Source organism: Budorcas taxicolor, chromosome 14, assembly GCF_023091745.1.
Source record: "Budorcas taxicolor isolate Tak-1 chromosome 14, Takin1.1, whole genome shotgun sequence".
NCBI classification, from domain to species: domain Eukaryota; kingdom Metazoa; phylum Chordata; class Mammalia; order Artiodactyla; family Bovidae; genus Budorcas; species Budorcas taxicolor.
Genome location: NC_068923.1, coordinates 44,671,456 through 44,694,732, shown reverse-complemented (window position 1 = coordinate 44,694,732; position 23,277 = coordinate 44,671,456). Strand labels below are relative to the sequence as shown.

General features: G+C 38.2%; 1 protein-coding gene across 1 annotated transcript in view; it reads left to right on the top strand.

Annotated features, from left to right (window-relative positions):
- ARFGEF1 (ADP ribosylation factor guanine nucleotide exchange factor 1) overlaps positions 1 to 23,277 on the top strand; it is a 135,171-nt gene that overhangs the window by 86,219 nt on the left and 25,675 nt on the right. The window contains exons 15-23 of the mRNA XM_052651913.1: positions 4,248 to 4,359; positions 4,704 to 4,909; positions 5,181 to 5,265; positions 8,941 to 9,112; positions 11,665 to 11,816; positions 15,178 to 15,306; positions 16,222 to 16,380; positions 16,626 to 16,776; positions 22,260 to 22,350. Of these exons, the coding sequence (XP_052507873.1) occupies positions 4,248 to 4,359; positions 4,704 to 4,909; positions 5,181 to 5,265; positions 8,941 to 9,112; positions 11,665 to 11,816; positions 15,178 to 15,306; positions 16,222 to 16,380; positions 16,626 to 16,776; positions 22,260 to 22,350 (1,257 nt within the window). The remainder of the gene's footprint in view (positions 1 to 4,247; positions 4,360 to 4,703; positions 4,910 to 5,180; positions 5,266 to 8,940; positions 9,113 to 11,664; positions 11,817 to 15,177; positions 15,307 to 16,221; positions 16,381 to 16,625; positions 16,777 to 22,259; positions 22,351 to 23,277) is intronic.

The following is a 23,277-nucleotide window of genomic DNA, read 5'->3' as shown; positions in this document are numbered from 1 at the left end:
AACATTTCCAGTGTCTGTCCCTCATGACTTCAACTACTGTGTGCTAACATCTCACAACCCTCAAGTGTTATTTTCCCATAGAAATTCTACTGAACTCCAGACTCTTCTCTAATTGCCCATTGGACATCTCTCCCCTGGACACTGCATAACTTCTCACACTCGGCATGTCCATAACCATATTTATCAGTCTCCATAATCAACTCCCCGGTACAACCCAAAGCAAATGACAAACACAAAACCCTATTGTTTCCCATTCAGAATAGTAACCCCAGCATGTTAGTAAGTTATGAGCTAGAATCGCAGGAGTTACCTTAGATTTCCTCAGTTGATCTGATTTTTCACTAAATCCAGTTGATTCTACTTCCAGAATATTTCCACAGTTTATTGTCTTTATCTCCCCACAGTTGCTTTCTCAAGTCATGCCATCACCATTTCGTGCCTTGAGTAGTAAACTGTTTTAGTTGGCTTGCCTTTCGTTGGTCTTATTTATTCTCTCATGTTTTCTTACACTTAGCTGGAGTCATCTTTCTTTGAATGAAATCTGCTTCTGTTTCCCTCCTCTCTCCCTCTTACAGAGGATAAAGCTGCAGCTTTTTCTAATAGCACATAATACCCTCATGATTTAAATCTGCTGGTCTCTTAGGTACGTCTTCATCTCACCTGATTTTTCCAACAATGCAGAGCTATTTAATATCATGCTGTTTTATGCTTTTGTGTATTTGTATGACCTCTTCCTCTCTAGCATGATTTTTCTGACTGTTCATGAGAGTTGTAAGCATTCATCAAAGCTCAGCTCCACAGTTGCCTTCCCAGGAACTCGATCACGGTCATCTCTCTTAGCCAGTCACCTCCTCTGCTATGCTGTCTTCTCAATAATACGTTATTTGTTGCATTTTTCACTGTTACATGTTTTCTTAATTTATAAAAATTTTAAAATAATTTTTACTATTACAGTTAAATTTTTTTCCCTTAGAGTGAGAGCTTCTCAAGAGCAGAGGTTGTGTTTATCTCTGGGAAGAATGCTTGATTTTGATTTATGTATGTGACAGTTTAATTAGGAATTGATAGGGGCGTGTTGGGAGGACAAGCAGGGGAGGACATTTCAGACAGAATGGCACTGGCAGAGGGACAGGAGGACGTTTGAGGACTGTGGTTAAGCACAGCAGGAGGTGACATGAGAGCATTGAGTTGGATCCAGATTACAGTTCAGTTCAGTTCAGTCGCTCAGTCGTGTCCGACTCTTTGTGACCCCATGAACTGCAGCACGCCAGGCCTCCCTGTCCATCACCATCTCCCGGAGTTCACCCAGACTCACGTCCATCGAATCCGTGATGCCATCCAGCCATCTCATCCTCAGTCGTCCCCTTCTCCTCCTGCCCCCAATCCCTCCCAGCATCAAAGTCTTTTCCAATGAGTCAACTCTTCGCATGAGGTGGCCAAAGTACTGGAGCTTCAGCTTTAGCATCATTCCCACCAAAGAAATCCCAGGGTTGATCTCCTTCAGAATGGACTGGTTGGATCTCCTTGCAGTCCAAGGGACTCTCAAGAGTCTTCTCCAACACCACAGTTCAAAAGCATCAATTCTTTGGCACTCAGCCTTCTTCTCAGTCCAACTCTCACATCCATACATGACCACTGGAAAAACCATAGCCTTGACTAGACGGACCTTGGTCAGCAAAGTAATGTCTCTGCTTTTGAATATGCTATCTAGGTTGGTCATAACTTTTCTTCCAAGGAGTAAGTGACTTTTAATTTCATGGCTGCAGTCACCATCTGCAGTGATTTTGGAGCCCCCCAAAATAAAGTTTGACACTGTTTCCACTGTTTCCCCATCCATTCCCGTGAAGTGATGGGCCTGGATGCCATGATCTTCGTTTTCTGAATGTTGAACTTTAAGACAACTTTTTCACTCTCCTCTTTCACTTTCATCAAGAGGCTTTTTAGCTCCTCTTCACTTTCTGCCATAAGGGTGGTGTCATCTGCATATCTGAGGTTATTGATATTTCTCCCAGCAATCTTGATTCCAGCTTGTGCTTCTTCCAGCCCAGTGTTTCTCATGATGTACTCTGCATATAAGTTAAATAAACAGGGTGACAATATATAGCCTTGATGTACTCCTTTTCCTATTTGGAACCAGTCTGTTGTTCCATGTCCAGTTCTAACTGTTGCTTCCTGACCTGCATACAGATTTCTCAAGAAGTAGGTTAGGTGGTCTGGTAATTCCCATGTCTATCAGAATTTTCCACAGTTTATTGTGATCCACACAGTCAAAGGCTTTCGCTTAGTCAATAAAGCAGAAATAGATGTTTTTCTGGAACTCTCTTGCTTTTTCCATGATCCCGCGGATGTTGGCAATTTGATCTCTGGTTCCTCTGCCTTTTCTAAAACCAGCTTGAACATCAGGGAGTTCACGGTTCACGTATTGCTGAAGCCTGGCTTGGAGAATTTTGAGCATTAATTTACTAGCATGTGAGATGAGTGCAATTGTGCGGTAGTTTGAGCATTCTTTGGCATTGCCTTTCTTTGGGATTGGAATGGAAACTGACCTTTACCGGTGCTGTGGCCACTGCTGAGTTTTCCAAATTTGCTGGCATATTGAGTGCAGCACTTTCACAGCATCATCTTTCAGGATTTGAAACAGCTCAACTGAAATTCTATCACCTCCACTAGCTTTGTTCGTAGTGATGCTTTCTAAGGCCCACTTGACTTCACATTCCAAGATGTCTGGCTCTAGATTAGTGATCACATCATCATGATTATCTGGGTCGTGAAGATCTTTTCTGTACAGTTCTTCTGTGTATTCTTGCCACCTCTTCTTAATATCTTCTGCTCCTGTTAGGTCCATACCATTTCTGTCCTTTATTGTGCCCATCTTTGCATGAAATGTTCCCTTGGTATCTCTAATTTTCTTGAAGAGATCTCTAGTCTTTCCCATTCTGTTGTTTTCCTCTATTTCTTTGCATTGATCGCTGAAGAAGGCTTTCTTATCTTTTCTTGCTATTCTTTGGAACTCTGCATTCAGATGCTTATATCCAGATTACAGGGGCCTCTTTTCTCCGTGTAAAGGAGGTTTTGTCTTGTTCTCGGCGTTGGTATGCTATTGAAGGATTTTAAGCCAGATGTCCAGCAGTGACAGATTTCTGTTTTCAACACATGGCTTTGCCAGCAGCTATAAGAAATTATTGGAATGTGAGCAAAACGCGAGATAGGGAGACCAGTTAGGAACTCTTGCAATACCCAGTTGATGGGGCCCCAAACTAATTATTGGACCAATGAAGGGAGAAAGGAAATGATTTAGAAACAGAGAGGTGACACTTGACTTAGATATTAAGCCATGAAGGAGAATTCTCCAGTGACTGGAGCACAAGGGCATGTGGAGGAAATAAGACTCTGTAAATGCTTTTTGTTTAGGGAATGAGAAGGAGGTGCATGGAGGTGGATGAGAGAGGAACAAACTGTATGTAGGAAGGTTTTTTTGTATGTCTGTCTAATCAGTGTGACGTTTATTTTGAAAACACTGGGTGTATAAATTTTTTTTTTATAAAGGAAATAATGCCATCAGGTTATAGTTAAAACAGTCACCAAAATTCCAGTTGTGTGTTTTAAAAGCAGGAAACTTAGAATTAATCATTGAAGAAAAGGAAAATGAGCCAAGATTTCTTGAGCATTTGCTTCTGCTAAAGTCGCTTCAGTCGTGTCCAACTCTGTGCAACCCCAGAGACGGCAGCCCACCAGGCTCTGCTGTCCCTGGGATTCTCAAGGCAAGAACACTGGAGTGGGTTGCCTTCCTTCTCTTTTGCGTGAAAGTGAAGTTGCTCAGCTGTGTCCGACTCCTTAGCGACCCCATGGACTGCAGCCCACCAGGCTCCTTCGTCCATGGGATTTTCTAGGCAAGAGTACTGGAGTGGGGTGCCATTGCCTTCTCCATGAGCACTTAGGGAGACTCTATATTAAAAGCATGAGATATTTAGTATTCATATCCTTACTCAGAGTTCATCTACTTAAGGGCCTTATCTCACATAACATGTGAAATGATCTGTATCAATGATAAAGATTGCCCTCCATTTGAGATTCTTGTCTAAGAAGAAAAAATAAAACTTTGTATAATGTATTATTTTTTGTGCATTTGTTCATTGATTATTTTAAGTAAAGTGCTGGAAAGCTAGTTTACTGTAGTTTTAGATCTTTTCAGGGAATATGAATGGTTTTCTGTTTCTAATGTTCCTTTTAACTTTAACATCATCCAGATTTACTAAGAAACCAAAGAGAGGAATCCAGTATCTTCAAGAACAAGGGATGCTTGGCACCACCCCTGAAGACATTGCCCAGTTCTTACACCAAGAGGAAAGATTAGACTCAGTAAGAACATCATGTTACTTCATCCTAGCCTTTTTTATAGGATTTCTTTTTAAGTTAATAATAATATGTGTTGCTGCCCCTTTCAAATGCCCTCCTAAGTATGTAAAAATAAGCTAGCTGTTCTTAATTTTGCTTTTTAATTTTCTATACTCAAAAAATATTTTGATTTTTGTTTTTTAATGCATTTGGTATGTTTAACTTCACATTCAAAATAGTTAATTAACCCTGTGGTTACTGGACTAGTTAACTGTGGATCTTATGGTCTTCTCTGCTTATTAAAAAATTGGGTGTGTGGGAAATGTAACGTTCCACTAGGATATCAATTTCTGTCTTTTATTCTTCAGACTCAAGTGGGTGAATTCCTGGGAGATAATGATAAATTTAACAAAGAAGTCATGTATGCTTATGTGGACCAACATGACTTTTCAGGAAAAGATTTTGTTTCAGCCCTTCGTATGTTTCTGGAGGGATTCCGTCTTCCAGGGGAAGCTCAGAAAATTGATCGATTAATGGAAAAATTTGCTGCAAGATATCTAGAATGCAACCAAGGGTAAGCAGGATTCAGACTCAAATGTTTGCTTATTGATTGCTGGCTGTATCCAGACCCTCTTCTGGGAGCCTTGGGTGATCCATAACCCCGTGCCCCAGGGAACTTAGATTGTCTGCGACCTGGAAGTGATGAGACAGTTCCATAAAGTGTTATGAGATAGAACATAAATCTTGAGAGAGAAAATGAAAAGTGATATGGGGTTAGAGGTAAGTTATTTAAATGACGCATGTAAACAGTATAAGTTTATATCATGACACTTTTCTTTTTCCAGACAAACCCTTTTTGCTAGTGCGGATACTGCTTATGTTTTGGCTTATTCAATTATCATGCTGACCACAGATCTTCACAGTCCACAGGTATGGTATTAACCATAATTTTAAAATATCAGACATCCAAGAAATGTTTGAATTTCATTTGCTTCATAAAATTGTAATTCCTTCTTAAATATTAAGGAACTGTCTGTCACTTGATTTCTGATAGCCACTAATAAAAACATTATTTTTAAGGTTTTAGGTTTAGTTTCCAAAAACTTGGGAAAAATTATCTTTATAAATAAACCTATTTGCAAGAATTTAATGCTTCTTAGAGATGAGCTCCTAATGATACCTGTTGCTCTTAAGAGAAGAAATAAACTATATACTTATTATAAGTTGAGATGAACTGGACAAATTGTAAAGTTTGAGATTAAACTTTATAGGAATTTTTTGGAAATGTATTTTGAGATGTTTAAGGCAGCATTGATACAGAAAATATTGACCACATGTAAGATTTTAATCATTTAAAATTTGTCTGTGGTTTGCTACTGGCAGTATTGTAGAAGCAACTCACTTCCAGGGCTTGCATTATCTAGCATGACACTTTTTTCCATGGTTTTATAAAGCAGTCTACAGATAAAGACTTATTTGAATATTTTCATATCAAGAATTTTCTGTCAGGTTTTTCACTCTAAACCAAAAGTAACTTTACATTTACACTGCCTCCCTTTGTTTTTAGAAGGTCATGCTTGTAACAGATTTTGTTCTGTTAATGAATTATAATGTTATACGCACCTGTGTCATATCTTCTTAATTTTCTTTTTTATTGTAGTTGATTTACAGTGTTGTGCCAGTCTCTGCTATACAGCAAAGTGACTGAGTTATACCCATGTGAAAGTGATAGTTGCTCGGTCGTGTCTGGCTCTTTGCAACCCCGTGGACTTTAGCCCTCCAGGCTTCTCTGTCCATGGGATTCTCCGGGCAAGAATACTGGTGTGGGTTGCCATTCCCATCTCCAAGGGATCTTCCCTACCTAGGAATAGAACCCACATCTCCCACGTTGCAGGCAGATTCTTTACCATCTGAGCCACCAGGGAAGCCCCAGTCATACACATAGACATTCTTTTTTTAATACTCTTATCGATTATGGTTTATCCTAGGATATTGAATATAATCCCCTGTTCTGTATAGTACAACCTTGTTGTTTATCCATCCTCTATATAATAATTTACATCTGCTAATCACATACTCCCAGTTCTTCCTTCTTCCTCTCTTCGCTTCCCCTTGGCAACCACAAGTCTCTTCTCTAGGTCTGTTGAGTCTTTCTGTTTTGTAGATGAGTTCATTTGTGCCATGTTTTAGATTCCTCATACATTCTTATATATGTACACTCTCGTGTAGGTTATTTTCTTCTAAAACTTCCTTGAATGTTCTTTCACAGTTTCCACATTGTTAAAAATTTCTGGACACATACCAGTTAGGGAGCATTCTCTTGAAATCAGTGTCATATCTTTGTGGCCCTGTTGCTGTCACTGCGCATGTGCCTGGAGTCCCACTCCAGCAGTGCTTACTGCCTCTGAGATGCTGCTCTGTGTCAGGCTGGTGTCCTTGCTCCCATTCAGCCTGCCGGCTCTCAGACAGCTTAGGAGTCCCTGTGAGGATAGGTGGCTTATTAGAAAATTGAACCCCGTAATCAGGACCCCATGTAATTTATGATGCAGGACTAGATGAACTATAACAAATGGTAGCTTTTTATTTAAATAACACAAGTAACTTTAAAGAATTTTCTTAAAACTAATTCTCCGCATTCTTAATTGTTTTCAGAGTTAAAATACAAGTGAATTTCACAAGTCATTTATGTTCCTTTGCTAACTAGAACATTTATAGTTAGACTACCTTTGATATATAGTGTGAATCAGTTTTTAAATTTTGAGATATATTTAAAACATATTAAATTTTTTTGTTTATTCATTTTCATCAGTGGTAACAATTGGCTTGAAGAGGTTTAAGCATTAAAACTTAATTAGGCACAGCTTAGTTTAAGCACATGAAAATAAACGTCAAGAGTAAAGTGTTCCATAAAAGATGAGCCGGAGAAGAAAAGTAGGATTATGTTTAACACTACTCCCAGAACCCTACTGTGGCAGAAATGTTCCATTTGAGCAATGTGTTTTTATTTTCTGTACCTGAAACTGATGTGTTCTCTTCTCTAACGTGCTGGGAACTCCTTCCCCTCCCTCCCAACCTAGATCCACAAATATACTTTATTGCTACTTCAGATTTTCTGCCAAGATTTGTTTTGTGTCTATCTCTGTCTCTCGTTGGTATGATGTTAAAATATTGTACCATGTTGAGAATTTCCAGTGATGTTAATCTTCTTGTAGCCTCTTACTGGAAGCACTTATGTGGTCATTTATTTTTATGTCCCTGGGTCATTGCTTTTTTAGTACTCATTAGAAATTTAGGTGAAATGGCTTTCTTTTAATGTTTTTTAAGTGCCTTAACTCAAGTTTTTAAAGTTTTAGTATATTAGAGTGTTTTTCCCTTGAGTAATAATGATTACATTTGAAAACTTTTATGGTAACCTTTTTACTTTTTTGTAGGAAAACTGCTCCTTTCATCTTTTCTGACATTCTAGAAAGATGTGTTTGCAGAGTAGTCAGAACAGGTGGTGCAGTGGTAAAGAACCCGTCTGCCAGTGTAGGAGTCGTAAGAGAGGCGGGTTTGATCCCTGGGTCAGGAAGATCCCCTGGAGGAGGGCACAGCAACCCACTCCAGTATTCTTGCCTGGAGAATTCCACGGACAGAGGAGCCTAGTGGGCTACAGTCCATGGGGTCGCAAAGAGTCAGACACGACTGAGCGCGCACAAACACAAAACTAGTTAAATGTTTGTATCCCAGTTATTATGTCTTCTGGACCTTCTGGTTTCTCTGTAGTTATTTTTGCAAACTTCTGATGATTTACTTCTGATGTTGATTGTTATTCTGTGTACCTTCTTAGAAATTTACAAGACCCTTATCTTTAGAGGTGCCTTAAATTCTTTGTGGAAAGTGGTAGGAATATATTTAACTAATAAGTAAATACAGAGATGTCATGACTTCTGGGTTTTATCCATGGGCAGAAAAGTTTTGGTTGTGCTAGTTACCAAGTCCAGCGGCAGGGCCACCATCTTACATACGACAGATTTATTCTCCACAGACTTGCCATGGTATATGGCATGATGGTACTGTTGTGTGTACTCTTAAACAAGAAGATGAAAAGTTCAAAGAATACTTTGCCCACATCACCTAGCATTCAGTTAACCACACTGATTCAGTCAGCAAGGTTGTTATCTGATTTTAAATAAATTTCAGCTCTTATTATTCTCATATCCACTGTTACATAAAATCAGTTCTCAAATCATTAGCAAACACACTTATGTTCTTTTGAATGAAGATCTGAATCTTTTTGGTAGCATAAGTTTCTAATGATTGTCATGATCCTTTTTTAAAGACTCTGGCTAGAACTCTTAAACCTTGGGCAGAAACAATTTCATTATTCCATCTGCCTGTTTTCTTGTCGACAGATCACTCGGGGACATCACAGCAAGGTGAATTAGCATATTGCCCACCTGGGTCTTTGCTACATTGTCCTCATTTTCTGTGACTTTCTTTTTTTCACTTTCACGTCTGCCTTGTTTAGTATTTTCCACTTTCTGTCTCAAAGTATTTATAAATTCTCTTATATGAGTATTTTTCTGTTCATTTTTAAGAATTATAACAGTTGTTCATTTCTAGGTTAAAAATAAAATGACCAAGGAACAGTACATTAAGATGAATAGAGGCATCAATGACAGTAAAGATCTCCCTGAAGAGTATCTGTCAGCCATCTATAATGAAATAGCTGGAAAAAAGATATCAATGAAAGAAACGAAGGAGCTGACAATCCCTGCAAAGTCAAGTAAACAGAGTAAGTGTCCAGATCAACTGAATCCTGGTTGTTTAGGAGGAAAAAATACAGTTCTTAAAAAGTTAAGTTAGAGTAGACCAAGTATCACTTATTCTAATGAAAAGTATTATAATACATTGTTTGATGATCTGATTATGTCTTTCTCCATATCCTGAAGAAAGATAGCACTGACCAATGAGAAATGGGAAATGCTACATACCACGCGTGAATTAGCGTGCGTGAGTATACACTTGTCCACGAGGCAGTTAACCTCAGCCTGGACTTGGAGAGCAGGCAGATTGGTTAGGCAGCGCCAGTGGTCAGACTTCAGCTCTTCTTTCTTCTGCCTCCTTGTTGTCTACAAGCAACTTATTTCCATTGGTTCACCTATCATTACACGTTAACAGAAGCTAGAAGTAGGGGTGATTCAAGGAGATGGGGAAGGTTAGGATCATGGGGGAGCTCAGGAGGTTGGAAATCACTACTTGACATGCACCACAAATTATATCACTCTGGCCTTCCTAGATCTGACCAGCCTCAGGAGCGACCTGTGCCTGGCTCCATTCTCAACATTCTGTATGTGTAGACAGTGGTGATTCAAGTAGAGCTAAAATCGGGCTACAGGCGTGAGGTTAGGGTAGGGGCCCAGGAATACAGAAGGAGAGCTCCTGCCTTTCTGAGCAGCTTCCACTTGGAAATGAAATCTCAAGCTTCATCAACAAGAACAGATTGTAGCAGCAAAATGCTGCTGAAAGGTTACTGGTGTTCAGTTGCTAAGTCGTGTCCGACTCTTTGCGACCCCATAGACTATGGCTGTTGACAGGAGAGAGTCCAGAAGGCCTGTGTGATATGTGTTTCTAGGCGTTGATGAAGAATTACAGGGTGGAAGTCAGAGGCTCTGGAGATAATGTTAGGAGTGATAGTGGAGTGTAAGTGGCCTTCTCTTTGGGGAGCAGAGGAGTGGGCCTGAGGAGTGTTAGTAAGTTCTCCTCCATTTTGTAGACAAGGAATCAAAAGTGCAGAGAGATTAGGACACCTAGAATCAGAGAAGCTAGGTGCAGTGCGAAAGCCTTCATTAAATCCCTGTGCCTAAACCCTGACGAGTGGCAAAGGCTGGCCCAGAAGTCGGCGTCCTTGGCCCTTACTGCAGTCCAGCACCAGCCGGCAGTTCACAGGGTAGCGTCATCCTCTTCTACTTGAAAAACTGGATAAGAAAGCTGTGGTACATATGCACAATGGAGTATTACTCAGCTATTAAAAAGAATACATTTGAATCAGTTCTGATGAGATGGATGAAACTGGAGCTGATTATACAGAGTGAAGTAAGCCAGAAAGAAAAACACCAATACAGTATACTAACACATATATATGGAATTTAGAAAGATGGCAATGACGACCCTGTTTGCAAGACAGCAAAAGAGACACAGATGTGTATAACGGACTTTTGGACTCAGAGGGAGAGGGAGAGGGTGGGATGATTTGGGAGAATGGCATTGAAACATGTATACTATCATGTAAGAATCAAATCGCCAGTCTATGTCCGACGCAGGGTACAGCATGCTTGGGGCTGGTGCACGGTGATGACCCAGAGAGATGTTATGGGGAGGGAGGTGGGAGGGGGGTTCATGTTTGGGAATGCATGTACACCTGTGGTGGATTCATGTCAATATATGGCAAAACCAATACAGTATTGTAAAGTAAAATAAAGTAAAAATAAAAATTTAAAAAAATACATTAAAAAGAAAAAAAAATTTTTTAAAAAAAAGGAAAAGAAAAACTGTAAAGTGTATTGATCAGGATTTCATTTTTACACCTGAGTAGATGCCAGTTATCTGATTTCATTTTCTTTTTCGTACCCACATAATGACATCTTCCTATCCCTCTTTCTCTGGCCTGCTCTGTGTACAGTGAGGAAGTCATTGAGAGAGCTGGGTGTGGGAAGCGGGTGGCAGTGGGCTGACATTCTACAGTCATCCTGCGTGTGAGGCCTCTGTTTTCTTGTTAACTCAGGAGACCCCTCAAGTCACACAGGTGAACCATGGCCCCTTGTCTGTTCTCCTAGCCCTTGATTAGGCTGTTTCCCTGGCGCTGTCAGTGTGACAGATTCGTGCCGACTCTTTTCCCTTTGCATAGATTTCCTGCATATCCCTGGAGCCTAGTTGAGGATATTTTTTTTCCCCATTTTTGAGGTGAAATTCATATAACGCAAGATGAGCTGTTTGAAGTGAACAGTTACTGGTATTTAGTACCTTCAGAGTGTTGTGCAATCACCACCTTGATATAGTTCCAAAATACTTCATCACTCCCAATAAAACCCCATATCCATTAAGCAGTTCTTCTATGTTCCCTGCCTTTCCTCAGCCTCTGGCTGGCACCAGTCTGCTTTCTCTTTTATGGATTTACTACTCTGGATATTTCATCTAAATGGAATCATATGTTATATGGCCTTTGCATCTGGCTTCTTAGGACCATTTTGAATTAGTATTCATTGGTTGATGATTTTATGCTGAAACATCAAAATATCATTCTTAAAGGCTTTATATATTAAATGCTAATAGTGTTTGCTGTTTCAGACGTAGCCAGTGAAAAACAAAGAAGACTCCTGTATAACTTAGAGATGGAACAGATGGCCAAGACCGCTAAAGCTCTCATGGAGGCTGTGAGCCACGTTCAGGCACCTTTTACGAGTGCAACACATTTGGAGCATGTGAGACCCATGTTTAAGGTAAGAGTTATTAACGACTTTCGGTTGCAGTATATACATTTATATATACTGCTATTCAGCATATTTTTAAGTTAAAGCAGTATGGTGATACAGCCCATTAGTAGAGACCCAGAAGTGAGAGCCGTATTATTTAGGTATGCATGATTAGTAATTGATAGGTGTGTGACCTTAAGAATAGAAAGGTTTGGGAGAATTAATCTCTGGCCTGGTTTTCTCTGAGCTCTCTTTAGATCTCTAGAGTTCCCTGACATCTCAAAGTGACCTTGAGCCTCTTGCTGTCTTCCAATGCCTATGGCCCAAGGGCTAATCTGAGGGTTCTGAGTGCTCCTGGGGCCCAGAAAGTAGCACTGGGAACAAAAGGGAGCTTTCTTTTATGTTTATAGATCTAGTAAGAATGGTACTTACTGCTTCTTTATAATTTGATTTTCCATTTCTTCTTCATTTTCCTATGCTTTTTTCCTGTCCTTTCTTTAAATTCCAGAATGAGTAAGCAGTGCATCATAAGAGTTATAGGGAAGTGGACGGGAGTCTAGTTAAGGAAAGTGGGAATTTTTCCTAGAGAAGGAAAAATGGGTCAAGTACATGTCCATTTTTGAGACAGTGCAGTTAGATGGTCTGTGGAGGTTAAAGGTTATCACTTGAGTTCTTCAGACATTAACTGCATTTGTGTGGGTAGTAAAAGATGATGATATTTCAGCTCTAATATGTTATAGTTCTACCCTTGCTTTAAGGTCTGCGTGATCGTGATACTTCTAAAAGTTGATGGAGAGTTACAGGCTCAGAGTGGGAATTTGGGGAGAGAATGTTAGAAGAAATAGTGAAGTATCACCAGCCTCTCTTTTACCGTAATATAGGAAATGAGATTGAAATTAAGAGCACTTATTATGAAATAAATTACAAACCAAGTTTTTGTTCTGTTTTGAATAATCTTATACCTTTGTTTTGTTTGCAAATGTTTTTGGCAGACAGGAGGTGGAGGATGAAAAAAAAAAAGAATAAGGAAGCAGTCATAATTCAGCCACTCAGAACATTTCTCTTACTATATTTACATACTACTTTTCCTCTTGTTAAACAGTTGTGATTCTACTGTGTATAGAATCTTGTAACTTGCTGTTTCTCACATGAGTGTTTTCCCATGTTATTGGGAATTCTTCGTAAAGAGCTTTCATGATCTCTTCTCTGGATTAGGTGTCATTTGTTTCTTCCTCTGAGCTGGAATTGAGAACCTTTCCTCTCCCTGCCATTTCTACTGTCGTTACTTTTCAGACAGTGTCCTTCATTTCTCACTCTTAATGCTGGAGTGTTCTCCTGGCTGGTGTCTGTGTCTACTTTTGTGCTTCTCTTACCCATTTACAGAGCACAGAATGTTTAAAATACAAATGAACTGTCACCTTCTTCCTTAAAGCTATTCACTGATTTTGCAGCTGTGGTGAAACCTAACACAACCCGAGGGTCCGAATACCATGCGTGGTCGGCTCCACCTGCCTCCAGCCTCATCATCAGATTTCCTCTTCCCGTGCTGCAGTCACACTGGCATTCTTTCCATTTCTAGAATATCCTACATTATTTTCTCGTCAGAGCATTCGCACAAGCTGTGTCCTTTGTCTAGAACGCTCTTTCCTTCATTGCCCAAGTCATTTCTGCTTTCGGTGTTACCTTCTTAGTGAGTTCTGCCCTGGCCTCTCTAAGTCAGGTCTCCTTTCATACGTGCTATGTTCTTCCTTCATTGTATTTATGTGTATTTACACATTTATTTACTGTAAACCTTATTGTCTGTGCTAGACTTTAAACTCTGAGAGGTAAGGGAGTACCTCTGTTCTGGTGACTTTTCTCCAAGTCTGACACAGTTCCTGGCTTGGAGTTAGTGCTCGTAAGTAAGCATTGATTGGGTCAAGGAATAATGAAATAAATGAAAGACTCCTAGAAATGATGTGATATTAAGGGATGTCGTTAAGAACCTTTTTACATATGGCCAGATCGTTTTCTACAGAGGTTTATACACTTGAGCAGAAAATTTCACTGTCCCCTGGCTGTTATTTAGGTATAATTTGATAACACAGATCGTTCTTTAATTTGCAGTGGGGCTGTCACAGGCTTAAGAAGCTTATACTTTTCCTTGTATATATTACATAGGTTTCCAAATAGAGATGTGTTGTTTCTTCACTTAGCATAGGATGCATAATGCATTACTCTCCTGTGGTGCTTTGTATTTTAAAGTCCTACCCGTCATTTGCTTCCCATAGCATCTCTATGTAGTGGCAGTCCTGGTACTAAAGAAAATGAGGTTCAGAAAAAAAAGAGGTGAAATAAGTGACAAGGCTAAGACTGAAAGTTAGGTACTGTGACTTATGTTCCTTTGTTTAGGAATTAAACTTCTGAACTTCCTGAGGTTACAAAGCTGGGGGTAATTCTGTCTTAATAATGCAGAAATTTTCTTTTAGATCTTTTAAAAATTCCAATTATTGTTTCTGTACCATGTTGTCATAAATATTCTTTATCTGTATGACTATATATAGTTCTGCTTCATTTTGATTTATTTATTAAAAGAAGTAAATAGTCTTATATCAGACATTTCAAGGTTACACACACACACACAGATATACATGCCAGTATATACACACCAGTATATACATACATGTTTTGATATGAGGACTTTCAGTAGTCAGGGATACCTTTCTTTTTTTTAAATTTTACGTTACAGTTTCAGAAGGTATTCAGTTTTAATAAAATTTAGTGTTTGTTGACTTTCATAGTCTGTAAAGAAGATGTATTTTATTTAACTGTATTTTAAAATATTGTCCAACTAGGAGCCAGGGATATCACTGCTGTCTCAATGTAAAATATTAATATTTTACTACAAGAAACAATAAGGCTAAATGACACCCACAGAACAGGCTTAAAGAAAAGAGAGTAATGTAAGTCTTACAAGTAGAAAATGGTTAAAAGGATTTTTTTGGAAATAAAACTAGTCCATGAAATATTGCAAGAGACACAGCTTGCAGAGAGAGATGAGCTCTGAAGTCAGAGATAAAATCAATATAATTCATGAATATAGACTATCCTCATTTTTTATTAATGTGAATAACTCATAGGTGCTGTGCTTAAAATGTATCTACCATCTTCTCTTGAATTTACAATTTTGCTCTCCCACTTACTTAAGCCCAGGCAGCATTATATAGTTTCTCCTCTTTTTCTAAGAAAGCTCTCCCAATAACTATGCCTAGAAACTTACTGCTCTTTTTCGAACTTCCCACAAATCATTCATTGTCTGAAAACATTGAGAAATGTTACTGTGGTCTCACCTTAAAGTCTGATTACCATTTGATGTTCATGACCTATTTTAAATTTCTACCTTTTCTAGCTGGCTTGGACCCCTTTTCTGGCTGCATTCAGTGTGGGTCTACAAGACTGTGATGATACTGAAGTAGCCTCTCTTTGCCTGGAAGGTATAAGATGTGCAATCAGAATTGCGTGCATTTTCAGCATTCAGGTAACAGAATTTTGTGTTTGTAGCCAGTCTGGAAAATGTAAATTACTTATGTCATTACTATAGTTTAAATTATTTCCTGTGTTGACACTGTTAAAAAACTAATTTCAAGTTTACAGTGGAGTTTAAGTGAATCTTAATGTTTTAAGTTTCCAAGAAGCTGTGACAGGACTGGGTAGTTCTCTGTTGATGTGTCTACCATTCATCATAATAACTTCGTGTTGCAGGGTGTTTTTGTAAAGAATATTAGCTGTGTGGGAAATTTCCAAGAGTTTGAATTCCTGTATTGTAATTTGAATATCTTATTTATATTGTATGTTCTTATTTATTGAATCATATAATACTTTTTCATATTTTATATATTTATAGATATTATTTTATAACTTTACTTAACCCTAAGAACAGGTTAACTTTAAGAGATTCAAGTATCAAGGACATAATTCTTATGAAGATAGTTCTTTCTAATAAACTATATGCTTTGTCTGATAATAAATTTTATCCAGTGCTTGCCTACTTTCTTTTTGAAAGCCCATTTCTCATTTAATTATGAATGTTATAGCATAAAAAGCATAGTCTTAACTGTAGGGGGAACATGAGCCAATTTGTAAATCGAGTTTCTGCTGCTTCACACAAGTCACTTGAAGCATGTGTTCAATGAATGCTTGCTTACTATATGATTTATTGTTGCCGAAATTTCATCTTGATTTGACACCACCATTGCCTTTCAGTTTTAAAAATTCATCCTTTTTGGCTTCATTCATATTAAAATTTAAAGAACTATAGTTTTGAGGTATCATATGTAATTCATGACATAGTTGAAAACTTACTAATTAAGTAAACAGTTGATCGTTGGGAACCAGCGCCTACTCTGTTGTGCTTACAACCCTGTGAGTTCTCTTCCTCTGTCTCTTTCAACAGCTGGAAAGAGATGCATACGTCCAGGCACTGGCAAGATTTACCTTACTCACAGTGAGTTCTGGGATTACTGAAATGAAGCAGAAGAACATTGACACAATCAAAACGCTTATCACAGTGGCTCATACAGATGGAAATTACTTAGGAAATTCATGGCATGAGGTATAAGCACTTTCTTTTTTCTTTTGCAATTTGGTTTATAAAATGAGCTAATGCTAAATATTATATCACTGACATGCTTAAGTGTTATGGGAGAAAATTAATCTAGTACATTCAGGATTAAGTACATTTAACTTTTTTATGCTGATTTATAATGTAGCCTGTGTTTAAATTGTGACTTTGTACATTTAAATATTTTTATGAAGATTTTTAACACGGAATTCAAATTTGTTTTTCTTGTAATTAAGATTCTGAAGTGCATCAGTCAGCTGGAGCTTGCTCAACTTATAGGAACTGGAGTGAAGCCTCGGTACATTTCTGGAACAGTACGAGGCAGAGAAGGATCACTTACTGGAGCGAAAGATCAGGCTCCTGATGAATTTGTGGGGCTAGGGCTAGGTGAGAATTTTTTGAATTATTTTTGTGAAGTATCACAGTTGTTTCTAACTTGCTCAATGTAAGTAACTTTATTGTATGAGCGAAATATAATTAGAGGGCTAGGATAAAATGCCCTTTGGCTAACCTTATAAAGGTTAAGCAAGATAACATTGTAAGTCTTTTTTGCCTGGTCCAGTTTGCAATATTAAATGACCCTTAGTCTTAACCACATAGTTGAGGGTGGGAGAAAGGTGCAGTTTAAAATTATCTCCTTTTACATTAAAAAAAAAGAATGAAATGATTCCATTTAAAGCAACCTGAATGGACTGAGAGAATATTATACTTGTGAACTAAATCAGACAGAGAAACACAAATATTATATGATATCACTTACATGTGGAATCTAAAAATTAATACGAGTGACTCTGTATACAAAACAGAAATGGACTCACAAGCATAGAAAGCAAATTTATGGTCACTGAAAGGAACAGGGAGAGAGGAAGGGATAAATTAGGAGTATGCAATTAACAGATACAAACTACTATACAGAAAATAGATAAGTAACAAGGATTTACTGTGTAATACAGGGAACTATATCCAATATTTATAGTAATTTATAATGGAAAATAATCTGAAAAAATGTCTTAAAGAATTACCTGCTTTTGAGACTAAGCAGAGAAGTTAAATGAGTGAAGGCTTGTTTAAGATGATAAATAGTTGGGGACACCTGGAGAAGGCATTCACATGCAGATATTTTTAACAGCACTGTCAGACATAACCCAAGTCTTATGCCGGCTCCCCTTGAGTTCAGTGCAGCCAGGAGCATCCAGGTTTAACCCAGCAGGAAAAAAAGGAAGGTACTGTCAAAAGCAGATAAAGAAGAACCAAAACCATACATTTCTAGTCATAAGTGGAAAACGTTCTACCAGGGAAGAAACAAAGTTTAGACTGTCTTTGACTTTGAATGTGTACTTCTGGGTTTGAATTCTTCCATGTTTCTTCTTCACTTATGCTTCTTCTGCACTTGTGCAAGATGTGTGTGCAAGTTACTTTAATTCTCTGAGCTTCAGGTTCCTCTTTTCCAAACGAACAGTAGTATCTACTTAGAGAGTTGCCAGGATTACAATATATTAACATATAAGCGGACTTAGTGCTGCTGTACTGTTTCTGGACTGTTGTTGTTGTTCGGTCCCCAAGTCATGTCTCACTCTTTGCGACCCCATGGACTGCAGCACACCAGGCTTCCCTGTCCTCCACTGTCTCCTGGAGTTTGCTGAAAATCATGTGCATTGAGCCTGTGATGCCATCCAACCATCTCATCCTCTGTTGGCCTCTTCCCCTCCTGCCCTCAATTTTCCCAGCTTCAGGGTGTTTTGCAGTGAGTCAGCTCTTCGCATCAGGTGGCCAAAGTATTGGAGCTTCAGTGTTAGCATCAGTCCTTCCAATGAATATTCAGGGTTGATTTCCTTTAGGATTGACTGGTTTGATCACCTTGCTGTCCAAGGGACTCTCACGAGTTTTCTCCCATACCACAGTTAGAAAGCATCAGTTCTTCAGTGCTCAGCCTTCTTTATGATCCAACTCTCGCATGTTTCTGGATTATTCTTTATCTGGCCTCCCTACCTCACTTCCAACAGAGAAATCTAGAGATACAGCCTAAAAAAAAAACATGAAGGAATACACCTGAGGTCTAAAAATACTTATATTTACCTTTTAAGGCTTTGTGCTATATATAACATTGTACTTCTGGACTTTCTCTTTTTATCATTTAGTGATTTCTTCATTTTGCTAGCAATAAAAAGTCTTAGGAAATTCAGAAGAATTTCAGGCTTGAAAAACAACCCACAGGGAGGGGAGTAAAGACAAGGACCATGTTGTGGCTTCAAGTTGAGTGAGTTTGCAGTAGTAATTCAGCAGTGCAGTCTGCACCTCACTTGTAAAATACCAGTGGTTCTCTGTGGTTCAGGGAGGTGCAGGTACAACTGCAGGATTTAGAACTGCTTGAGCACCCGCATGGTTGATGACTTATGTAACATAGAAGTCTGACTCAGACATTAGAACTCTTAATTGTTCCAGAAGGTAGCATGAGATACAGATGAAAAATATTTACAGGCAAGTGAAGTAAAGGTGCATTGATTGATTCAACTGCTTTTGAACAGTCTTTATTTCTAAGGCCTTGGGAGTAGAGGAGAGCCCAAATAAAGAGGGGTGAGATCGCCAGGGCTCAGTTTTGGCAAGTAACAGAAGTAGGTTACACTAAAAATAAAATACCAGGGGAATATTTTATTTTCTACCAGTGTTAGTAAAACAAGAGAAATCATCCTTGCTGATCATGTTTACTGGAATACTTGAAAATGAGTTAAAATTAATTTGATCATTGTGCTGCTCTGCTGCTTAGGTTGCAAAGAGGTGATCTGACCTGCTTTCTCCCTTCAGGAAAAGGGAATTTATATTAAACACATTTGGAATCTGGAACTGTGATTGAGATAAAAATTCCAGGCCTCCAAGCCACACGAGTGACTGACCACGCTGTTCACCTCTCGTGCTTTCTCTGTGCCATCCACCTCTCTCTGCTCCACGGCCTGCTCCCTTCTGCTCTCATTGCTGAGGGATCAGGTCTTAGGTTCTAGTCTGCGTTCTAGAGGGAGCCCCTATGCTGACTCAGCCCCTGTAGGGCAGAGCTCCCCCTGAGTTGAGCTCATCTCAGTAGTTGGTTCCTGGCTCGCCCAGCCTGGCAGGTGTCCTGTTCAGCGGTGTCCTGGCACCTACTCAGGATGCTTTAGTCCATACCGAAGCTGGAGAAGGTGGTGGTGCAGACGATTGAGCTGGTTTCATCTGTATATAATTTGTTTTTTAAAAATAAACTATTAGCCTCCTTTGTCAACAGAATCTATACCCCAAATATTGATGTAACCAAGTTAATAGGGCTGAGTGTATATTTATCTCACTTCCTTACAGATGTGGTACAAAACTATACTTTTAATTTTTAGAAACAGGAAACTTGTTATTAAGAATAAATAGCTTATAAATTATTAGATTTGAATTATATGCATACTGTTGTATGTATTAAAAGTTTTAAAATTCAGTTGCTTGGTCATATAAATCTTGAGTGAATATTATGACATATTATATCTTTGTTCTTAGTTAATCTAAATGTTTGTTCTTTTGAGTCATTTCTTTGGTAAAACTGAAACTATTGGCTTATTACTTGTACTGTCATATAAATGTTTGACAGATGTCATATATTATGAAATTGGTTCTTGGATTGTTAGGCATTTTAAATCTTCTTTAAATGGGTTCAATGATTACAAATTATTATATCTAAATAGAGAAGGTACAGAAATACCTTCTGTGGGTATTTGAAGAATACCCACAGAAATGTGGGAAGGACATTCAGTTGATACACAGACGAAGTTATGTAGTACCGGGCATTTTTTTCTCACAGATTTTTCTTCATTAAATTCCTGTAACATGCCACATACCTCATATTGCTTGACACTGTCCTCCTGCCACCCCGTTTCCCAGTCGCTTATTTCAGGCTTTCATCCTTGTTCACTTGTGCTACAGAAATAGACCCTTAATTTGTCTGCATGGCTTCCGTGATGCTTCATGTTTCACTATGTTCTACAGATATTACCAGAATTATTTTTCAGAAAATAGACTGGATCATGTCAGTCTTTTAAAAGATCTAATGGTTCCCTGTCTTCAAAAGTAGAACATTAAACACGATGGTCAAAGTTCTTCACATTCTGTTTCTGGTCTGTCTGTCCAGCTCCATCTCTTACTGCTTGTTTCTCTCTCTCCTTCCTTCTCCCCTGCCAGATCACCCTCCATTATGGCTACATCTGAGTGTGTTGGAACATGAACTTCACTTGCCTGCTTCCATTACTTCATATATGTTGCTCCTTCTTCCTGAATTGCTTTTTCTTCTTTCTTTCTCTCATGATGATCCTTTCAGATCTAACTTGAATTAATATTTCATCATATGTGAAAACTTTCCATGAGCTAACAACACCTGCATTCTCCCTTCCCCCTATAAAAAATAGTTCTGTTTAGCCACACTTGTGTTGTATATAATTAGTTGAGTTCAGCCATGAAATAATCATCAGAGTATATTAAAGTAGGTAATAAGTCTGTCCCTCCTGGTAAATCATTAACTGCGTGAGGACAGGGATCACATTCTTTTCCCTTTGTTCAGTTCCTGGAGTAGGTTTTGAGTTCAGCTGGTTTAAATAAAACCATCTGTTACATCTGCATTCAAAAAGTCATTTGAGTGTCTAGTCAGTCAACAAGTACTTGTTGAGCATCTGCTTTGAGTAAGGTAGAGGAAGACAAAAAAAAGTGTATGATTTGCTTCCTAACCTGGGAACTTTTTATCTGGCTGAGAAGGCAACAGGGACACACCTGAAGTAATTTATAGTAAGAAAGTAAATGGAAGAAATTCTGAGTTGAGCAGTACTAATTTAAGTAAACACTTCATTCAGAGGAAGGTGAAGGGGAATCCTTCATTGAGAACTCAGGTTGGGTCTCAGTAGGTAAACTTTAGATGATGACCTGAACAGAGGCATATGTTGGAGGGAGCTCACTTAAGTCCTAGGCTGAAAAGTTTATACTTTATCCTGAAACTAACAGTAAGCAAAATAAAGGTGGTGATTTAGGAAAATTAATCTCCAGAAGAAGAAAGGAGATTAAAGGGTGTGTAGGCGGAATCAGCAAAAAGGAAGGCAGTAAACTGTTACAGTAATCCAGTCCTGAAATGATAATGGTCTAAACTAAGTAGGAATGAAAATGCATGAATCAAATGAAAAACAGGCCAGCAGAAAGATTTAGTGATAATGGAAGAAGAGAAAGATATTTAAGAGCTTGAGAACTGGGGGAATTGTTTTGCTGTCTACAAACACATGGGACCAATCTTGGGGGAAAAAACCAAGTGATTCTTTTGAATCTTATAGCATACCAGTTGAATTTTCAGTGAACATTTGTAAACGAGGAACTAAAGATTACATTATAGGAGAGATCTAATTGTATGGAATTGGGAATCCTAAGTTGATACATTTGGAACTAGGGTTGGTTCTGTTTCTTACATGCTGAGGGAGGGGTTTCCCTGGTGAGCTAGTGATTAAGACTCCACGCTTCTGCTGCTGGGGGCACAGGTTCTGTCCCTGGTTGGGGAGATTCTGTATGCTGTGCAGTGTAGGGGTGAGTGGTTGGGGAAGGGGGTTTCTCTTAAATATTAAGAGAAATTCTGCCTAATGTCATTGAGTGATTAAAAATTTCAGTGTCCCTAATTTGTGTGATCTTTGCAAACAAGTTTGTGTTTTTACCCATTTCTGTATACCACTCAGTATAACTCAGTAAGTCACAGATGCCAAAAAGAATTGTTCACCCAAGCTTTCTTTCATTAGGGAAATAACTTATGTTATTAGAAATGTGTTTTAGAACTGTAAGTACGTTCTTTCACTGAGCTATCTTCACACTGAAATGCCCTCTTTTCTGTGTGGTAGTTGGAGGAAATGTGGACTGGAAGCAGATAGCAAGTATTCAGGAATCCATTGGAGAAACCAGTTCTCAAAGTGTTGTTGTTGCTGTAGATAGGTAAGGTATCTGTTTTATTCCCTTTTCAGATGAATACTGTTTTAATTCTGTAGCATTTAGATGTGTGTTGCTCATTAGTAAAAAAAAAATGATTGCCAAAATATCTTACCTTAGGTAATATAAGACTATATTGTGATATGCTATGACTTAAATGATGAAGTACCTACAATTTTGCTTTTAAGTCACAGAATATAGGAAGGAGATAAACAGTATGAAAATTTAAGTGACAGTAGACATTAGTGGGCATTAGGGAAATGCTAACCTTGATGAGAAAGAACACAGTTTTTCTTTTCCTGTATTTTTTAAAAATATCCTTTATAAAAAATGTACTCCCCTTATTATTCCTATTTGAAAATAGAGTATAATTTATCTTCCTGAGTGTATGATATGGGATTGCATTATGGGGAAAATGAAAGGGTTTGCTGGCAGTTCTCACTGGGGAGAATTATATTTTATAGTATATACATTAAGTATATAGTATATACATATGCATAGTATATATAGTATATACTATATACATATAGTATATACATTCCTCATGTCTAGTCTGGTTTTCTAAAAGACTATTTCTAAATATTTCTAAAAGAATATATTATGGTTTGTTTTACTATAAATATTGTAGAATATTTACTATAGAATATTCTAGATTTTAAAAATCCCCAGTGTTCAAAATAATGTCTAGTTTTTGATTTTTTTTAAAGAAGATGAACGTTTTCCATATGGATGCCCAAATAATTGAAACATTTTGTAACACTGGTGTTTACGTTTTAACACTTCTGATGGGAACTGTCAAAAATACAGTGTGTATTATAATCTTTCCTTGATGCCTAGAGACTCCCACTGATCTATTATTTTACTTTCCTGTAGATGAAAACTTTTTGCTCTTAGATCGAACTAGAGTGTTTAGTTGTTACTGACCCTTGCAGT